This window comes from Triticum aestivum, chromosome 7B (genome assembly GCF_018294505.1).
Source record: "Triticum aestivum cultivar Chinese Spring chromosome 7B, IWGSC CS RefSeq v2.1, whole genome shotgun sequence".
NCBI lineage: Eukaryota > Viridiplantae > Streptophyta > Magnoliopsida > Poales > Poaceae > Triticum > Triticum aestivum.
Window position 1 is genome coordinate 763,153,464 of NC_057813.1, and position 17,773 is coordinate 763,171,236.

The 17,773-nt window shown below is 42.5% G+C and overlaps 1 protein-coding gene across 1 annotated transcript; it reads right to left on the reverse strand.

Moving 5' to 3' along the window:
* Positions 1-11,938: 11,938 nt before the first annotated feature.
* LOC123161416 (disease resistance protein RGA2-like) lies at positions 11,939-17,173 on the reverse strand. Its single transcript, XM_044579253.1, has 4 exons — positions 17,043-17,173; positions 16,721-16,876; positions 12,413-16,555; positions 11,939-12,307 (listed from the first exon to the last, which is right to left on the reverse strand). Exon 3 carries the CDS (start codon positions 16,287-16,289, stop codon positions 12,450-12,452), a length of 3,840 nt encoding a protein of 1,279 aa, XP_044435188.1. The 5' UTR covers positions 16,290-16,555; positions 16,721-16,876; positions 17,043-17,173; the 3' UTR covers positions 11,939-12,307; positions 12,413-12,449.
* Between the last annotated feature and the right edge of the window lie 600 nt (positions 17,174-17,773).

The window sequence follows — 17,773 nt, forward strand, 5'->3', positions numbered from 1 at the left end:
TGCTGCCGCATAAATTAAAAGTTCGATCAACGACTTATTTGTGCTGCCATATCTTTGGGAAAGACCAGTGTAATTTATATTGTTGGTACTAAGCTTATGTGTGTTGAGAAAACAGATAGTAATGTAGCTTAGCTGGACGGAGACCAAAAGCTATTTTTGATTTCCTATGTATTCTTTCATGTCCTTGCTGTAACCCCAAGGAAGGAAGAATCTGCGAACCAAATGGATCCGAGTCATTCAGTTATATGTTGTTTACATGCGCTTTGGTCATTAGGCATGATCATTCAAGTTGTAGCGTTATGCGCATCTGTCCCTGCAATGTTATTGGCTTCTACTCTGCTTAGAGAAGAACAGAAGAGAGCAGAGCAGCATGGGGAGATGACACATCAACTGATTTTGCACTCAACTAGAAGAAAAGAATGAACATAGCCAAGTGGTTGTACATGAGTGCTTTATAAGCTGTCCCTAGTTAGAGAGAGAAAGCCTCGTCCGTGCCAAGATCAAACAGCAAATTCAGGCAGATGGTGGGGCGGATGATACAGTTTCAGTATCATTGGGTTTGGCGACGTTGATCCTTCTTCATGTATGCTGGTTGTTGCATTTGAATTCAGGTTAGTTTGCCAAAGGAAAGTTTCAGTCAGCCTTCCCTGTGAACAAGAGCATGATCGATGTGAGTGTGATTCGCAGTTTATTCACGACACTCGTTTTACAACAGTTTGTTCACGTAATCAGGGTCGCGCTATTCGTCACCCTGGGTGAGGAATTCTTATTCCTCACCCCACCCATCCCACACCAACCCAACCCATGGGAGGTAAAATTATGGATACTAGAGGCCGTTCCGTACTTACGGCAGCATGGATGCTCCCTGCAGCGATGTAATCTTACGGCCTGGAGTGTGGTGTGGAGGCGTGGAGCACTAGAGGGCATGCCCTGCATGTAACGTAATTTTACGGGAAGAGGTTAGTAACTTACCTCTATATATGTACTATACATGGGCATTGCAGCATCGTAATTGTCTCACTATCACATGTCAATTTTTTTCTAAAGAAACTTTCCATTCAATTCCTAGGCCTGTAAGAAATTTGGAACCCAGAAGCAAACAAGACTTTCTAATTTTATTTTTACGGTAAAGAAACACATTCTACTAATTCAGTTGAGATCCGAACGTAAGAAATTTGGCAGTAGATGTAAACAAGAGTATTTTCAACGTTCCATAAAAGAAGAGTATCTTCAAGGTATGGTGCAGTAACTTTTTTTTGCGAGTGTATGGTCAAGTAACTGAATGTCATGTCAACATATGAATTACTTGTAAAATGATAGGCAAATATAAGAATTTATGCGGCATATTCCAAACTATTTTGTAACATTAATTCCGTTACACGACGCTGAAGCCTGAAGGCGACCTCATAGATGTCATTTGTGGGTGACTCAATTTGATCCTAAGACTCTACCTCATCAGAGGATCAAGGGCATAGAAATAGCTGAGCTTTTTTTTAGAGAAAAAGAATCGAGCTTAACCCGACTTTAATTTAACAAAGCGATAAGCCGGCTAGAATTACAAAACCGCCAACATAACTAAAAATACACCAGCAAATAAAGAAAAGAAAAGAACAAAAGATACAATGGGTGAGCAAACCACTTGCAACTTACAACAAAGCAACAAGCTAAGATGAACAACTAAGGCACATTTCTAGCTTAAAGTAGATGAAGCCCTCCTCGACGAACAAGACAGTAATCAGCAGCAAAAGCCGAGGCTTGGGAACGAGGAACAACCAGCAGGAGAGGAAGCGTCTTCGACATCACCATGGGCACAAAAGAAAATAGTTGCAACCTCATCCATCTCTGAACGGGGCTCCCTGCCCCCTCGCCTTGGCACGGAAGGCAACAATCCATCGGAAGATGGAGACGCTCCCCCGAGTCCTAGGGTGAAAACAACCGCTGAGACCAACCGGAGTGCAAAATGACCACCGCCACTGTGCTAAGCCGAGCTCATGGAGGTAGAAACTTCGCCTGTTGAACAACACATCGCGCTCATGGAGGAGCAAATGCACAGACGATGCTGCAGATGACAATAAGCAAAGCAATGGAGATAGCCGAGACAATACTGAGAAGTGACACCTAGTCTACAAGGAGCACCGAGCTCATGCCTCCCCCGACACATCGCAGCAACCGTGGTAGGGGACCCCTGTCCCCTTCCAACACAGCCACGGAAGCAGCACACTGGCCAACCATATAAAAGAAACACTTGCCAGCTGTAGAAATATTCATCTCACAGTCTGCACGGACAACCATAGCCTCCACCCTCCTCTGTTTATCACAAGAGATAAATTCATTCTCCATAACATAAAAAATGTAGTCAGTATCTTAAAATAATCTCATACATAATGAAGATTCATGTGTGTTGATTTATAAAATAGGTGCAATTAACCTCCAAGTTCCTCGTTGCACTGTAATGAAACAAAAGCACCGAAAATAAAACCCAGCAAAGATTGACTCCCTGAAGAGGATCAGATTTCACCCCTTTGCAAATGGAAATAAATCTAACTGGAAATTGGTACTAACCTTCCCGCAAAAAAAAAGGAAATTGTTACTCCCTCTGTAAACTAATATAAGAACGATTAGATTATTAAAATAGTGATCTAAACACTGTTATGTTAGTTTACGGCGAGAGTACTAACCAAACATTGCTCCGAGCAGCATCAAACAAGAAAAATTAAACTACTGTGTATTCAGATAAAGAATCAATGTTACTCATGCAATCGGCTGAAGATATAATAGCTGGTTGCTTTTCCCAAAATAATCAATGTTACTCATATAGAGAACTGTACGTACAGATTTTTTGCTAGCCGAAACTCGAGTCAGTTATTTTTGTTTCAATACATGTCTAATTGTACCATTGTTTCAATAGGCAGTAGATTCTATATAGGATCATGTGGTGCCATTTTCCTTACTAGTGTTAAACTAATACACATCTTCAAATGGCACGAAAGAAATAGTTTTATTTTCCTCTGATCCTGACTGAGATGTACCTGAGGTTGTTGTTCATGTCGCAAGCAGCCATAAAAGGCAGAGTAATCAGAGGATGCACCGGCCTACGCTAGCAATTCTTATGCACTTGTCTAACTACTTGAGTTTGCTTCTAAAAATTGTGTGGGAAAGTAAACAATTAAAGAAATGTAGTGTTCTTAGCTGTCACCTAGAAGTACATGGGACTGAAATATGGTGATAACATCAGTTCCATGGTTCAATTGGTTATATGGTGTAAGCCTGAAGAAACAGTATGACATTCACATTACTCCGACTAGAATCACGACTATTATCAATATTCATACTCTCCCAATCTGAACTTAAAAAATAGTAACATAACCAGAACTTCCAAAAGCATTGCATATCTTATACAAATCAGAACATTCAGAAGTCCATGGCTGTACAACCTTATAAACCGTGTATTTTAGTTGAGGGAAGTATCATTAGTTGACCTAGCTTTGAATAGCTGCAAATAGAGTTTTTTCCATGAAAGTTGATCTTCTTCTACACGTAATTGACAAAGCATTGTAAAAACTCATGATTCACTTATATATGTCACATCGAGCTATTACTAGTGGTGCCAACTAAGCTAGTAATGAAGTGATTCCTGAAATAGGAGTATGCAAGAACAATAACTGAAATAGTTTTCCAACATAAAGCAACTCCCTATGAATGTCTTTCAAGACTGAACGTTTTAACTTAATATCTCTAGGAAACATTTGAAGTAGATGAAAGAACGATATATGTGCACCGGAGTTAAAATGGATTTGGCTTCTGGTCAAGCCGTCGATGCGTACATCATGCTTCCTTGCTCTGAATCTCGATTTCAGAATGGTGAGTTTCATCTTATACATTATTAAATTCGATACAGTAACAGATTCATCTCTTTGTTCTAATCCTCATTTCCATATATATATTTCAAAAAGACACTCCAGCTGACACCGTTACTAATAATGAAACAAAAGTAGTTCAATAAAGAATGCAGGGCACCTGAATCTATCCATCAAGATGAATGTGAGAAAACAAATTACTACTAGTCAGACCCAGGCGCCATGAAGGGTCAAAAACAGTGGTTTATAATGTTTGCCTAAAAGAAACTATACTAGACAGGAGACTTGAATATACGGTATGTGTTTATAATGTTCGCCAAAGAAAATTACTGCCCATCAGGCATGATCAATGCATATACTTGACCAGTTGTTACTTAAAACACCAAAACTTGATATTATTTTTATCCGTGTGAAACTTAAATCACAATCTGGATATTAAACTTGTAGTTTGGCTATGCCCAAAACAATTAAAGTTGGTGTGAAACAAAAACTGAATACAGAAATCTTGGCTTCAGCGTTGGGGACGTGACTTTCCATATTCAGCAAAGTCAGCTTCTTAATAAATCTAACTAAATTCGAGCAGACGCAATGCGATGGTAAATGGACACAGGACACATGGTTATGTGACTCGATGGAGGACGATACAGAAGAGCTCCAGTGGTTGGGGATCGTCGTGATGGGACGAGATGTGCCCCGCATCAAGATGAAAAAAAAACGCGGAGCTGCATCAACCAACATGAGCAATAAGTATTTAGTGATAAGAGATTTTTTGAAAATATTCAAGACATACCCATTTTCGTTGTACAGCCATAGTCCCAAAAGTTCATGAGGCTGAAACATAGCAGATCACTACACACAACAATCAAACTACATCGTATACTTTTTCTTCTGAAGATGTGGTATTGTCACAAATGCTTCCCTATGCCCTATATGGATTTGGAGACTGATTTTTTCCCCATGTTTCAATAAGAAAAGGAAGGAGATAATTTGAGATATACCTTACCTAGGTGTGCAAATCTGGAACAAATACGAACGCAGACTTGAAGCTCGTAGCACATCAGGGGCGGCGGTCCAGTCAAATGGATGGATTGAAGGACTGGAGGACCCCAGGCGTTGCTACAGGAGCGGATCCCAAATGGGGGCTGCTCGCCCAGATGAGTTGCTCCCACCGCGGCCTCCTCGCGTGGCTTCCTTCAGCGGCCACGAGGCCCGGGCGTGCACAACCGCCGCGGCGACTAATAGCGCGGGACATGGCGGACCCGTCGTGATGCCTCCTCGCCGGCCGCTGACTGGTCCGTCGAGCCACCGTACTGCCGCCACGAACACCACATGCGCTGACACCGACACTCCTATAGACAAGCCGCTCGCCGCGCCACCGAGGACTTGCCGTCAAGCCCATCCGCCGCTCATCGCAGCCGCATGATATTCGCCGTCGAGAGTGGAACTGGAAACCGCTCTCAACCGATTAGAATAGGATGGGATAGGTGGGTTAGCTCCTAATACCACGATGAGAAAACAGTACGCGACGTAATGTGAAAAGGTAAAATTACCTCGGCGCCTATATATTTTTACACCGGTGGAATTATGGCTTGGTTGAGTCCAACCATGTGGCTCGATCAATCGACCAGGGTGAGTAATAAGTTATTCTTCATCCTGGGTCTTAAATAGACTTTCTATATATATATATATATATATATATATATATATATATATATATATATATATATATATATATATATAAATTTTATCTACAAGTACTGGTAGTTACCTGCTAGCTGTTTGTCCTCCACGTGTGCCCAAGGTAGCGCCAGGGGTAAAGGGATTTGGGTTAGCGGGTCTTGTGGACTCCAATAGGCAGAACTAATTAAACATTTATAGTAAAATAATCCGGCAAGGAATGGGATGGTTCAACCGCCTCCATAATTCTTGGCAAGTGAATTGCTAACTCAAACTTTTTATCGGATAAGCACTGGAAGCGTGATGTTAATGTTATTTCTGTTAGAAATAGGTAGTGGTATTGAGTGGATGGTTGAACCTTATAACTTTTCTTTTATTTTACATAATATATTACAAAAATATAATATATTTCAAACTGCATGGAGTATATTCATGTGTACTTGAGTATGGAGTATTACCATATAATTATTCGAGTATGAAGTATGGAGTATGTTTTTTTTTTCGAGTGGAGTATAGAGTATGGAGTACAGAGTATAGAGTATGTTGGAGTATGGAGTATCAACAGTTTTTACATTAATGCCCCCCAAAATAGACCGTACAGGTTTTGTTTTTTAAGTATGGTGCACACATACATACTCTCCGTTGCAGTAGCAGTATATTTACAAATTTTAGCTTGTAGTATGTATTTTTTTTTTTTTGAAACGGGAGTATGTAACCTTTTTTCTTCTGAAATGAAACATTGATATATACTTTCCCTGAACACACATATTGCTGATCATCTGTGTTCATAATTCTGACATCGTGGGAGTATGTAGAACATAGAGTTTTTTTAGAAAGAAGTATGAAGTATATCTACTTTAATTTGGAGTAGTATGAAGAATGAAATTAGCAATAGAACATGTATATAATTGAGACAATCAATATCAATTACAAAGTACATCATCACAGGATAAAGCTAGCAGTCAGCTATATATTGTGGCGACATGCAGCACGGCATGCATGCGTGCTGCTACGGATCTGTCGCCGGTACTGCATGGAGGCATATAGTGGATGGCTGATCTTTGAAATCAAGCTGAGGAGGCAAAGATTTATGCCGCGCAACTCCATTGAGTATGCTGTCACATCTTGGTTTACCATCAAAAATTTATGACCTGCGGCCGTGAGGATAAACTTCCCTGATCAGTCCGGCCGTACTCTTCCTAATCGCATCTTTCTGTTGAGCTGCTCCTGATCGCATCTTTGGTTTGTCTACGAGGTCAAAAAACTCATGAAATAGGCGATGGCTTGGTCACTCGTGACGGCGACGACAAGCGGTGGAATTAAGGTTCCGAGTCTTCATGCAACCTGCAAAATGGAAAACAAAATGGATTTCAGTCTCCAAAGCAGAATAGACTGGACAATAGACATACACGTAATGGATTTCAATCGCCGGGGCATCAATGGCTTCACTAAACTAGATCACGACGATGAACAAAAATATTCGTTCAGCTTTTACGCCGGAGAGATGGGTGGCTGCCGCCGTCCGGCCGGGTGTGAATAACCTTTTTTTGCGGCACGTGCAGTCAGGGGATGATTCCTCCTCCAGTTAGGTACGACCAGAAAAGTAGGAACTGTAGAGATCTGATCGGTAGAAAATGAGAGAACCCGATATAATTTTTCTCATAGGTACCCGTTAAGCAAGTACGAATCCCGATGGATCCAACGATAACCAAGGTGGAGGTAACTACCACCCAATGATAGTATGTATTTTTCATATATATATATATATATATATATATATATATATATATATATATATATATATATATATATATATATATATATATATATATATATATATATATATATATATATATATATATATAGGAAAATAGGTTAGTACTCCTGGGAGTACATACTCCTAGCCCACGTGTCCTCCTTTCATTGGGTGCTAATGCTTATTGGGTTTCCGCAACAACACCGCTTAGCGTTCATCGTTTTTTTTTAGCGGTCACTTAGCGCTCATGTAGGAGTGTATGGAGGAGTTCCCGTGCAGTTTGAAAAGTTGTTACGGATTATTAGGAACAAGGCACGTCTAGATTGGAATTTTGTTGGATCTTTAAAACAACCCTCATGCTACATGCATATCTACCAAGCAAAGGCCACGTGAAGCTTAGCTGATGATGCGTTTCGGCTGCACGGCGGCGGCCGGCGGCGACCGATGAGATTCAATGCTTTTTACTCTTTATTTTTTACTGATGCAGCGACACTCCTGATCGCCGATAGCCGGTAGCACTCAGAGAACTGGGACGACTGAATCGGCCCATCTCATTGGAGGCATATACACGTGCTCACCCATATGCATGCATCACCCCTTCCATGCATGCACGTGTGAGTAGCAATCATCTGATTATCCTCAATTTCAGATCCACGTATTTTGCTTGGTTTTGTTGCGTTCTTGATTCAAGGATCATGTTTCATCGTCATCTAGTTATCTCTAAACTGATCATCAATATGTGAACGGATCAGCGGAGGCTTGACAGCGTAGATGAGATGCAAGCGCTGGGAGTCGGACATCGTCGTCACGCAACGACGCGGCCGGCAGCCGAAGGCAACATGGCAAACTGCGACTCGACGGCGAAGATGGGAAGCGGCCATCAAAAGCTGGACGTCCGAGGACACCCTCACGTACTGCCACAAGTGACAGGCGGCGGCTTGACGGCAGCAATGTGTATCCATACTACCATCGATGCATTGTACTCCTATAGGAAATTATATGTACGGGTAGCAGACTATCTTTTTGTTATCGGAACTATGTTTGATGGATACAAATATTCATTTTTTTGAACGTATACTTCCTGGATATACTCTGCTTCTCAAGATTGTATACTTATTTGTTGTTAGTATATTTCCCGTAGTACTAACTCTGAAAATTGTATACTACTCCGAATATTTGAAGACCATTTCCATGTACAAAACATCATTTTCTTAATGGAGTATATAATCAGTTTATACCTAAATAATATACGTCTTACCTGGCATAATGCATGAAGTATATACCCACCAAAAAGTACAGACCCTTACATCAACTTGTCAGTATATACCTACTCATAATATATACCCTTTCGGCAAAAAAGAACATAGTATTTTTCCCTCAACAAAATATACTAATTAATAAAAAAAGGTATATACCCTCACGTCAAAATATGGTCTCCTTCACACAAAAAAGGTATATACTCACATAAGGAAAATGGTAGATGTGATAGAACTTTTTTGAAAACAAAACAAGATGTGATAAAACTAAACTGTTCTTTTGTAAGTAGCTACCTATATAGTATAATCTGGAGTATAGTATACAAAAGGTGTTTCTTCTTTTTGTTCAAAGCAGCTACCTACAAGCAGTATATACTTTCTAATAAAAAAAAGCAGTATATACTCTCCACTAAAGAAAGCAATATATACTCTAGTTATTCCAGGACAATTCGACACTGAAAAATAGGAGTAACATCTACACTACTTTCCATGTGGTATAAAATGTACTGCATGGGCCAAACCAACTAAAAGGATGGCGTCAGACTCCAGTTAATTCAAAACCTGGATAACACGGGTTCGTTCCAAAATTCCAGGGATAAGGGACGCATGCAAAGTAGTACCTCTGGTTGTTAGTTGACGCCGATGGATGTGTCTATCCTACCCGTTACACTAGACCCGCCAGGGATGGGAGTACGTACTCTTGGGAGTATGTGTGTGTGTGTGTGTGTGTGTGTGTGTGTGTGTGTGTGTGTGTGTGTGTGTGTGTGTGTGTGTGTGTGTGTGTGTGTGTGTGTGTGTGTGTGTGTGTGTTGTCCTAAGCAAAAGAAAACAGAACCTAAGCTTGCTATGCTTTTGGTGTATTCTCTGACGAGAAGTTTCATGGCATATGCCTGTGCATGGATGACATTTGACTATGAATGAAGTTGGGAATCTTGCTTGTTTCCAAGTCTTGCGGCTGTATATGATGGTTTGATGAGATGGATGTGAACTGCATCTATGTCCAGTTTAAGCCCATGTAACCTGATTCAGAACAGGAGAATGCCACATACAGATGGCGTCGACCTTGGCCTCCTCGTCGATCTGACTCTGCATTAAGAAAACTTTGCTGGCATCAAGTGTCCCCCTTCCTTCACCGGCAATCTTCCATCGAATTCACATTCATTCATTCATCCAGAAAAAAGAACTGATAGACATTGCCAAGATCTCACAAGAAAGAAGAGAGCAGAGTTGTTCTCAGTTGCGGTTTCAGTTGACCAATCCAAACCACAACTGAGCGGGGTGAGACTAGCAGGCTGACAACTAAATTAATAGGCTCTGCTCCATAGCTGCCCAACACTGTTATTTTCAGACGTACAGTCCACGTTGATTGTGACTAACAAATGGTCTATGGGAGTAAGATTTATGTTTGGCAAATACTAGTGTTTTGTATTGGAGTATACTATTGGCAGCAATCTTTTATGCGTCGGGAGATGTGATTGCCTGGAGAGTAAAGACTATTAGTGATTTCTAGCTAGGCAATTAGTGTTCTTTGAGTTGGTTGCTGTAACCTCAAGGAAGAATCTGCAAACAAAATGGCAGGTGATTACTGAGTTTGTTCATTCATGGTGATTAATGTGTTGGCTGTCCCAGGTAAAGCAGAAAAGAGTGCACAAGCTTTGTCGCTCTACTCCACTCTACTCTACTTAGGGAAGAGAAGAGCAAAGCAGAGCACGGGAGAGTGCAGAAACTTTGTCTGTCGGTATTTTGCATATCAGTCTCCATTTTTCATGATTCTCAAGTAATGTCGGTAATTCCTCCAGGGCGAAGAGTTGATTCTCAATTCCCCTGTCTCCAGGAGTATCATAGTTCATTCTTGAAAAAAAAATGGAAGAGTCTGTTCTTTAGGAATGACACCGATGTCAGTGAGGATCACTACTGTCAACTTTTTCACAAGATAGTTAACCTTGGCTCGGAGGGCAGGTGGCAAGTGTCAACAGGAGTATTTGACAAAAAACTACCACATTTGGGGTTCGCGTCCCACAGAACTACCACTTTTAAAAAGTGACTGATAACTACCAAAAAATTGGAATCTCGTGACTAAAAACTACCACTTTCGGCAAATGGCCCGTTTAGAAGATTTAAACGTGTTTATGACATGTGGGGCCTGTCTGTCAGGGATGACGTGGCAGGAAAGTCAACTCCGTTTACTTTTGACCGTTAAGTTGACCATTATGACAGGTGGGGCCCACATCGATCTTCTTCTTCCTCTTCCTCTCTCTTTTTGGCATTTCAACAAACACTTTTAGTGCATGGAGGCGGTGAGACTAGTGCGGAGGCCACAGGCGAGGTCTGGCTGCTGGCCACGGCCGATAGCTATGACCGGCTAGGTCAAATTCGCGCTGCCGTGGCCCGCCCTCCCCGTCTTCCTGTGGCCGCGGCGGCCAACGACTTCTTCGCCGGGAGATGGAGGGGCGGGTGCTCCCGACGCCAAGCCGCAGCAGCGAGCCGAGCCCCACAGCCATGGCGAGCACCAGCCGCCGGCGACCCCGCGCCGCGCCGCCTTTCCCCGGACCCCTGGATGAGCTCGAGCTCCACGATGGAGGCAGCAACGACAACAGCGCTCCTCTCTGCAGATGTGGTGTTTGTTAAAATGCCAGAGAAAAAGAGAGGAGGAGGAAGAAGAATGACGTGTGGGCCCCACTTGTCATAACGGTCACTTAATGGTCAGACTAAACGGTGTTGACTTTTTCTCCACGTCAGCCCTGATAGACGGGCTCCACCTATCATAAACACGTTTAAATCGCCTAAACTAGCCATTATCCGAAAGTGGTAGTTTTTAGTCACGAGATTCCAATGTTTTAATAGTTATTAGTCACTTTTTTTAAAAATGGTAGTTCTGTGGGACGCGAACCCCAAATGTGGTAGTTTTTTTGTCAAACACTCTGTCAACAGTGGACATCAGTTGGCAAGTGGACAATGTATCATTCTAGATAGTGCCGCCAGACGCTCGGATTGCCAACTGCGATCTCGCCTTGGCTCGGAAATTTGGAATACAACCTGAAGACGACACTATATATAGAGCCTCAAAAGGAGCACGTAGTTGAGGGGAGCTCTCGTGAAAATTGTAATTAAATCAGTTGAGCCTATTGGATTATAGCAATATCATTTCAACTTGTTCAGAGAGCAGCTACGTACTATACTTATTTGCAGCAATTAAGATACCAGCTGCTGCTCTGATGTAGACATGGAAAGTGAAAAATCCTGATACTTCGAACCTGAACTGTTCTGTGATACACTTAAGAACCCAGGTGCATCGGCAGCAGCTGAGAATGAACAATCTCCACCAACAGCTGACAAGAATATAGCAGCTGAGAAGCAGGCGTCTAAAGTAAGCATCAATTCTACAGAGCGTATAAACAGATTGAGTGAATAATGTATAGATAAATAACCTTATTCTATACCAAAGGATAAATAAAGCAACCTCCACGTTGGTCCAAAAGAAACTACCCAAGTTCAGGTACGACCACAGCATACAAAAGATAGCAGCTACAACCAGTACCTACCAAATGTGACACTCCAAGGATAACAAAACAACCGTAATAATATAACAACATACATATTTATGTACACGTCTTGGCAAGAATTGCAGAAATCGGCGATGGAGTAAACTGAGGGGTCGACCTACGACACATGGGAGAGCTGAACGGCATGATGAGAGCCTGAGAAACTCACTCCACCTCATTGAGAGACAGTGGACAAGAGGTGTGGTCCCTGGAGCCATGCTGTTACGAATAAATGAATACATAAGATACTTGAAAGATCAAAAGATTGTGAAATAAAAATTACAAAACGTTATCTCTTTGAGTGAGGGCAGGTGAGGTCTTTACCTTTCTGTTTCTATACAGTTGCAAATCTGGATGAAGATTAATAAAACAGTTTTGAGCGGATATGCTCGATCTTTGGCCAGCTTTCCCCATGAGGTGATTGACAGCTCTTCTTCAAGAGTTCAGAATCCCGCACATATATATGGTCGAGGGAAGAAGGCAAATCAGGTAATGATGATATATTGGAGCATCTTACAATTCGCAGCATCGTCAGGCATGAAAAGGACTTCAGATTTCCTGGCAATGAACTGATTTCACAATCCATAAATAACAGGGTGATGACAGATGATAAATCTGCTGACTCCTCAAATGAAAAGGACTCCTTGCATCCTATAAGACCAAAATGTCTTGGAACATTAAAACCTTCAGCAGAGAGCATGTGGTTGAGCATTACGGGGCTGCTAACATAGAGGTAATCCTGGACTTGCAGCTGTGAGATGCACTTCATATTGAGGTTTGGGACATGTGTAAATATTGCACTGCCAAGTTGCAGCGAAGACAACCCTTCAAGAAAGCACAAGTCCTGTAGATTTTCTAGTGACAATCTTCTGAGGGAGGTCGAATGACCAATCGACAATGATGAAGAGCTTCTGCAGAATGCCATGTCAATAAGTTTCAGTTGTGGCAAGTCACTACTGAGGAAATCAGCTGCGACCACACAATGTCGTATGTAGAGCTTCTCAAGGGACAATGGCAAAAAAACTGATCCACATGTGAAGTCCAAAGAAGGGCAGCTCCATAATGAAATTTCTGAAAGACCGGTAGCAGCTCGTAACCCACCTAATGATCCAAGGCACCAGCACGAGTCGATGCACAAGTTCTGAAGCTTTGTCAACTGCTGGAGGACATCTTCTGACGGAAGTGTAGTTAAAGTCATAATCTCTTTTAGTGATAAACGTCTCAGTGAGGTGAGACCATCAAGGAAAACAGCTAATGCTCCATCCGTAATAATGCAGGAACAAAGGTCAAGCCGAGAAAGCACTGATGGTAGAACCAGTGGCAGGCTGATGTTCCTTGTACAAATGAGCCGTATCCTCTCCTCATGGCAACATATCCATGCCTTGATGATATCCTCTTGTTCCAATACACCATCACCCTCTCTTTTTAGAGTACTTTCAATAGTTTGAAGATGAGGACTATCAACATCCATTGAAGTGATCAACCACTTCAGAGATGAATGTTCCGACAATAGTACTTTCCTTATATTTGATCCCATATCCACCTCCCACATGGAAGAAAACTGCGACTTCAAGTTGTATGTCATAATGGTGTTGTCCCTCTGGCCATGTTGTTCTAGCTCATCATCAGAAATAAACATAATCAACATGCATTTTTCAATTGCTAACTCTTCAAGGCTGTTTGGAAGAGAAGGTAATGTCTTCAGGTTTGGGATATTCTTGAGGCAAAGTGAGGAGCAATTTCCAAGGAGAGTGGGATTGGATGGTAGGATTTCTATGGCGCTGCAATTAACCAGGGAAAGTGATTCCAAATTCTGGAAATAAGAATCCCTGAGTAACCAGCCTGGATATTTTGCATATCTGTAACCTTTGATAGTAAGGCCCCTAATTTGAGGCGGTGGCATCAGACCTTCCAGAATTTCCAAATGTAAACTATCATGTGAACTCATGTCAGCTCTGTAACTCCATTCAAGGTGCAAGCTCTCAAGATGATTTTTTTGATGTAGTTTTGCTTCCAAGGCTTGATCCTTCCCGGGGACATTCTCGAGATTTTGGATACTTAAACTGCCTCCAAGGTGGTTCATGTCCTTCAGCTGCTGCACCTCATGGCCCATCTGCTTTTGCACGCAAAATTGGTTGAGACATTGGAGTGAAGTTAACTTGCCTATGTAAGGGATTTGGCCACAATCCTCAAGATATCTCAACTTATTTAACCTGAATAGTTTTTCAGGAATTTTTTTGACATTCCTACTGAACTTAAGTAATTGCATGTGATAAAGAGCACACAATGATCCAGGCAATTCAGAGATTGAAGTACCTCTGAGGTCCAAGTACCGAAGGTGTTTCAGTTCACCAACAGATTCAGGTACCTTGCTGCTGTTGTAAAAGCTCAAATAGAGTACACGCAACTTCTTTAAATTCTGCAACACCTGCTGGAAAATATCTCTTGCATCATCTGTAAGTGGTTTAATGCAAACAAAGCTACGTAAATTATGTAGCCCGCAAATAGAGTGTTGATGTTGCTTCAAAGTCCTAACACAGATAGATAGATGTCGAACAGTGTGTGGTATTTTTGCCACCTTATCATCTTCTAACCTAAAGCAGACATTTTCAGACAGTAACTCTGCCAAATCATGAACCAGATCATGCATAACACAGTAGTACGGAGATATGCCACCTGTGGATGTGTAAAGTGGTTGAAGGAATGAAACTGAGAGCATCTCATCAAAGCAGTCCCTCCCAATATCTTCAATTCTCTTGTTCACATTGCAGGATTCAATTAGTCCCTCTGCTACCCACATGCGAACCAAATCATCAATGAAATAGGAGTGGCCTTTTGGATATAAACTACAATATAGAAAACACCTCTGAAGACTTGGATCTAACTTCTCATAGCTCCATAGAAGTGCTCTACTGGGGTCGCTTAAGCTGTCAGTCCTTAGAGCATCTTCCCATGCAGCCTTATCCTTTTTCCTGCTCAGCCGTGAACCCACTGTTTTTGCTGCTAGAGGAGATCTTCCAAGTCTTTTAGCAAGCTTTTCTGCAATAGTCTCTAGCTGGTCACGCACCCTCTGGTCCCCGATTGCTGCACCAGAAAATGCATGGTCCTTGAAGAGTGTTAAGATATCAGTATCTTTCATATCTTTCAAATGAATAATTTCATTACAACAAAGAGGAGCTGGGAGTACATTTGATCGAGAAGTTACCAAAATTTTGCTTCCCGTCTGTTGGCATACTAGAGGAGACAATAGTTTTTCCCACTCCACCTCGTTGGTGCTTTCTTCAAACCAGACATCGTCTAACACAAGCAGGAATCTTTTTTTACTCTCCAGTATGTCCCTTAATATGCACTGGAGAGTATCAAGATTATCAATGGGTGGGCACTGCCCTCCTTTTGCTGATTCAATAATCAACCGTGTATGGCCACAGACATCAAGTTTGCGTGAGATGCAGACCCACATCCTGACCTCAAAGTGTTCTTTTACCCTCTTGTCATTACAAACATGTCGTGCCAAAGTGGATTTTCCCATGCCTCCAAGTCCAACAATGGCTACACCAGAATACCTGCTTGTATCACACTCAACATCAATTGGCTTGGTAAGAAGATCTATAATATCATTGCGATCCTTGTCACGGCCGATCACTTTTAGTGGTGCAAATGATGTATCAACTGGAATAGCAGATGCCGGTGCTGGGAAGGCCTCAACACTATTACCAGCAGGTAAGCAAAGCAGTTCACGGAGGCCCCTGGCTTTCGCAAGGATGGCCTTCAGTTCCTTCAGCTGGTCAAGCAGCTGTTTGTTCTTTGGGCACAGATTGGACAGCCTGCTCGACACAGTATGCACATGCTTCATAATAGCATTACTGGAAGATGCATGTTCTATCAAAGAATCCTTCCCACTCTCTGCTTCGCGCTTGAGGATGTTGTACTCATGCTCATCTAGCAGGTCCTCAGCTTTACAGAAGGCGTCTTTGAGCTGCTGGATCCAGTTGTTCAACATTGGCCTGTGAGGGCTCTTGTTAGCTGCCTCAACCAGTAGAGCGAACTGTGGCATGATGTTGGTCTCCAGTTCATGGAGCTCACTCACCATGTCCACACCAAGGCACCTTGCAGGGTCAGCTAGGAGCTTCTTCAAGATCGGTGATACCACCAACTGTAAGCCAGCCCGTGCACCAGCCACAGCCAGCGCCACCTCCGCCATGGAAAGCACACCGTGGGATAAGGGGGGAGGATGTATATATCTCTTTCTTTTTGTTTTCTAGGAAGTAGTAAGAGACATGGTAGGAAAATTGGGATTTTTTTTTCTTTTTTGAGGAATGAAAATAGGGAATATAACAGAGCAAATATGGGAAATGATGCAAAGAAGTGTATCTGGAGGGGACACTGAGACAGAATGGATGGGTAAAGACACTAAAGATGGCTTCTGGAGTGTAAATCAAAGGTTCAAGACAGCAATAGATGGGAAACCTGCATGAGCGGAAACAGGGAGATAAATCAGTGAACTGCAGCAAACAGAGCCGCTGCAAGCTTATTCTTCTTCCTGCTTTTGTGCAAGTTAATATATTTGAGGAAGAAAACAGCAAGAGCAAGACTAACAGTGACAAGAAAGAAAACGAAGGGCATAGAGCTTACTACACTGATGAAGGGTAAAGAATGATGAAGATAGCTATCGATTGTGGGAGAGGCGAACTGGAGGCAGCACAAGACCGAAGGGAAAACGGTAGCATGAGCTCTAATGATGGCCCCTGGAGTGAAAATCAAAGGCTTTTACAGCAATAGTTGAAAAACCTGCAGGAGTAAAAGACAGGGAAATAAATCAGGGAGCTGCATCATAGAACACACTGTAAACAGCGCCGCCGCACATTGATTCTTCTTCTTGCCTTTGTGCAAGTGGGTGTATTTGAAGAAGAAGACTAACAGGGACAATAAAGAAAACCAAGGGCGGCGAGCTTACACAGATGAAGAGGTGCAGCATGACGAAGGTAGCGAGCGATTGCTAGAGCCGGTGTGGCGATGAAGGGGAATGGGAGACTGCGGGAGAGGCGAATCGGAGGCAGCACTAGACCATAAGAGAAATAGGACGCGAGACTCTCCAATGGGGGTCAACAAGACATGAATGGATATCACTGTCTTTAGCGCAACTTGCTGAAAAATTAACCGGTACCCACTGTCTGTAGCGCACTCACTAATCAAACGATGATTAAAATACATGAAGTGGCCTCCTTAGGTATAATTAATAAAAAGAAAGTGCCCATCCACTCATGCTTTTTAACAATGAAACGGTAGGTCATCTTACCTGCTTCTCTTTATTTGTTTCTTTCTTTCTTTTCCATTATCATCACTGGTCCTTTTGTGACACAGAATAAAATTAGGGTTAATTATCCTTTTGCCCTTAGTGGTGTCCATGTGCTCAGTTTTGCCCTCAGATGCAAATTGTCCTCAGTTTTGCCCCTAGTCCGTGCACAGCAACTACGACGAGGCCAAACGGCCATATTTGAGTCCATTCCGTCCGCCGGCGTTAGTAGTTGTGGGTCCGGAGCTTACACGTGGGACCGCGTGGACGTGGGTCCGGAGCTGACATGTAGGCCCCTGCAACTAAATCCCCAAATCATTCTAGCTCACACCCATCCGCCCGGCCGGCTGTCGTGCGCCGCCGCCGCCGCCACCTGCGCCGCGGCCAGCACC

Coding starts and splice junctions, on each gene's coding strand:
- LOC123161416 (XM_044579253.1), bottom strand. CDS start 16,289: ATGGCGGAGGTGGCGCTGGCTGTGGCTGGTGCACGGGCTGGCTTACAG.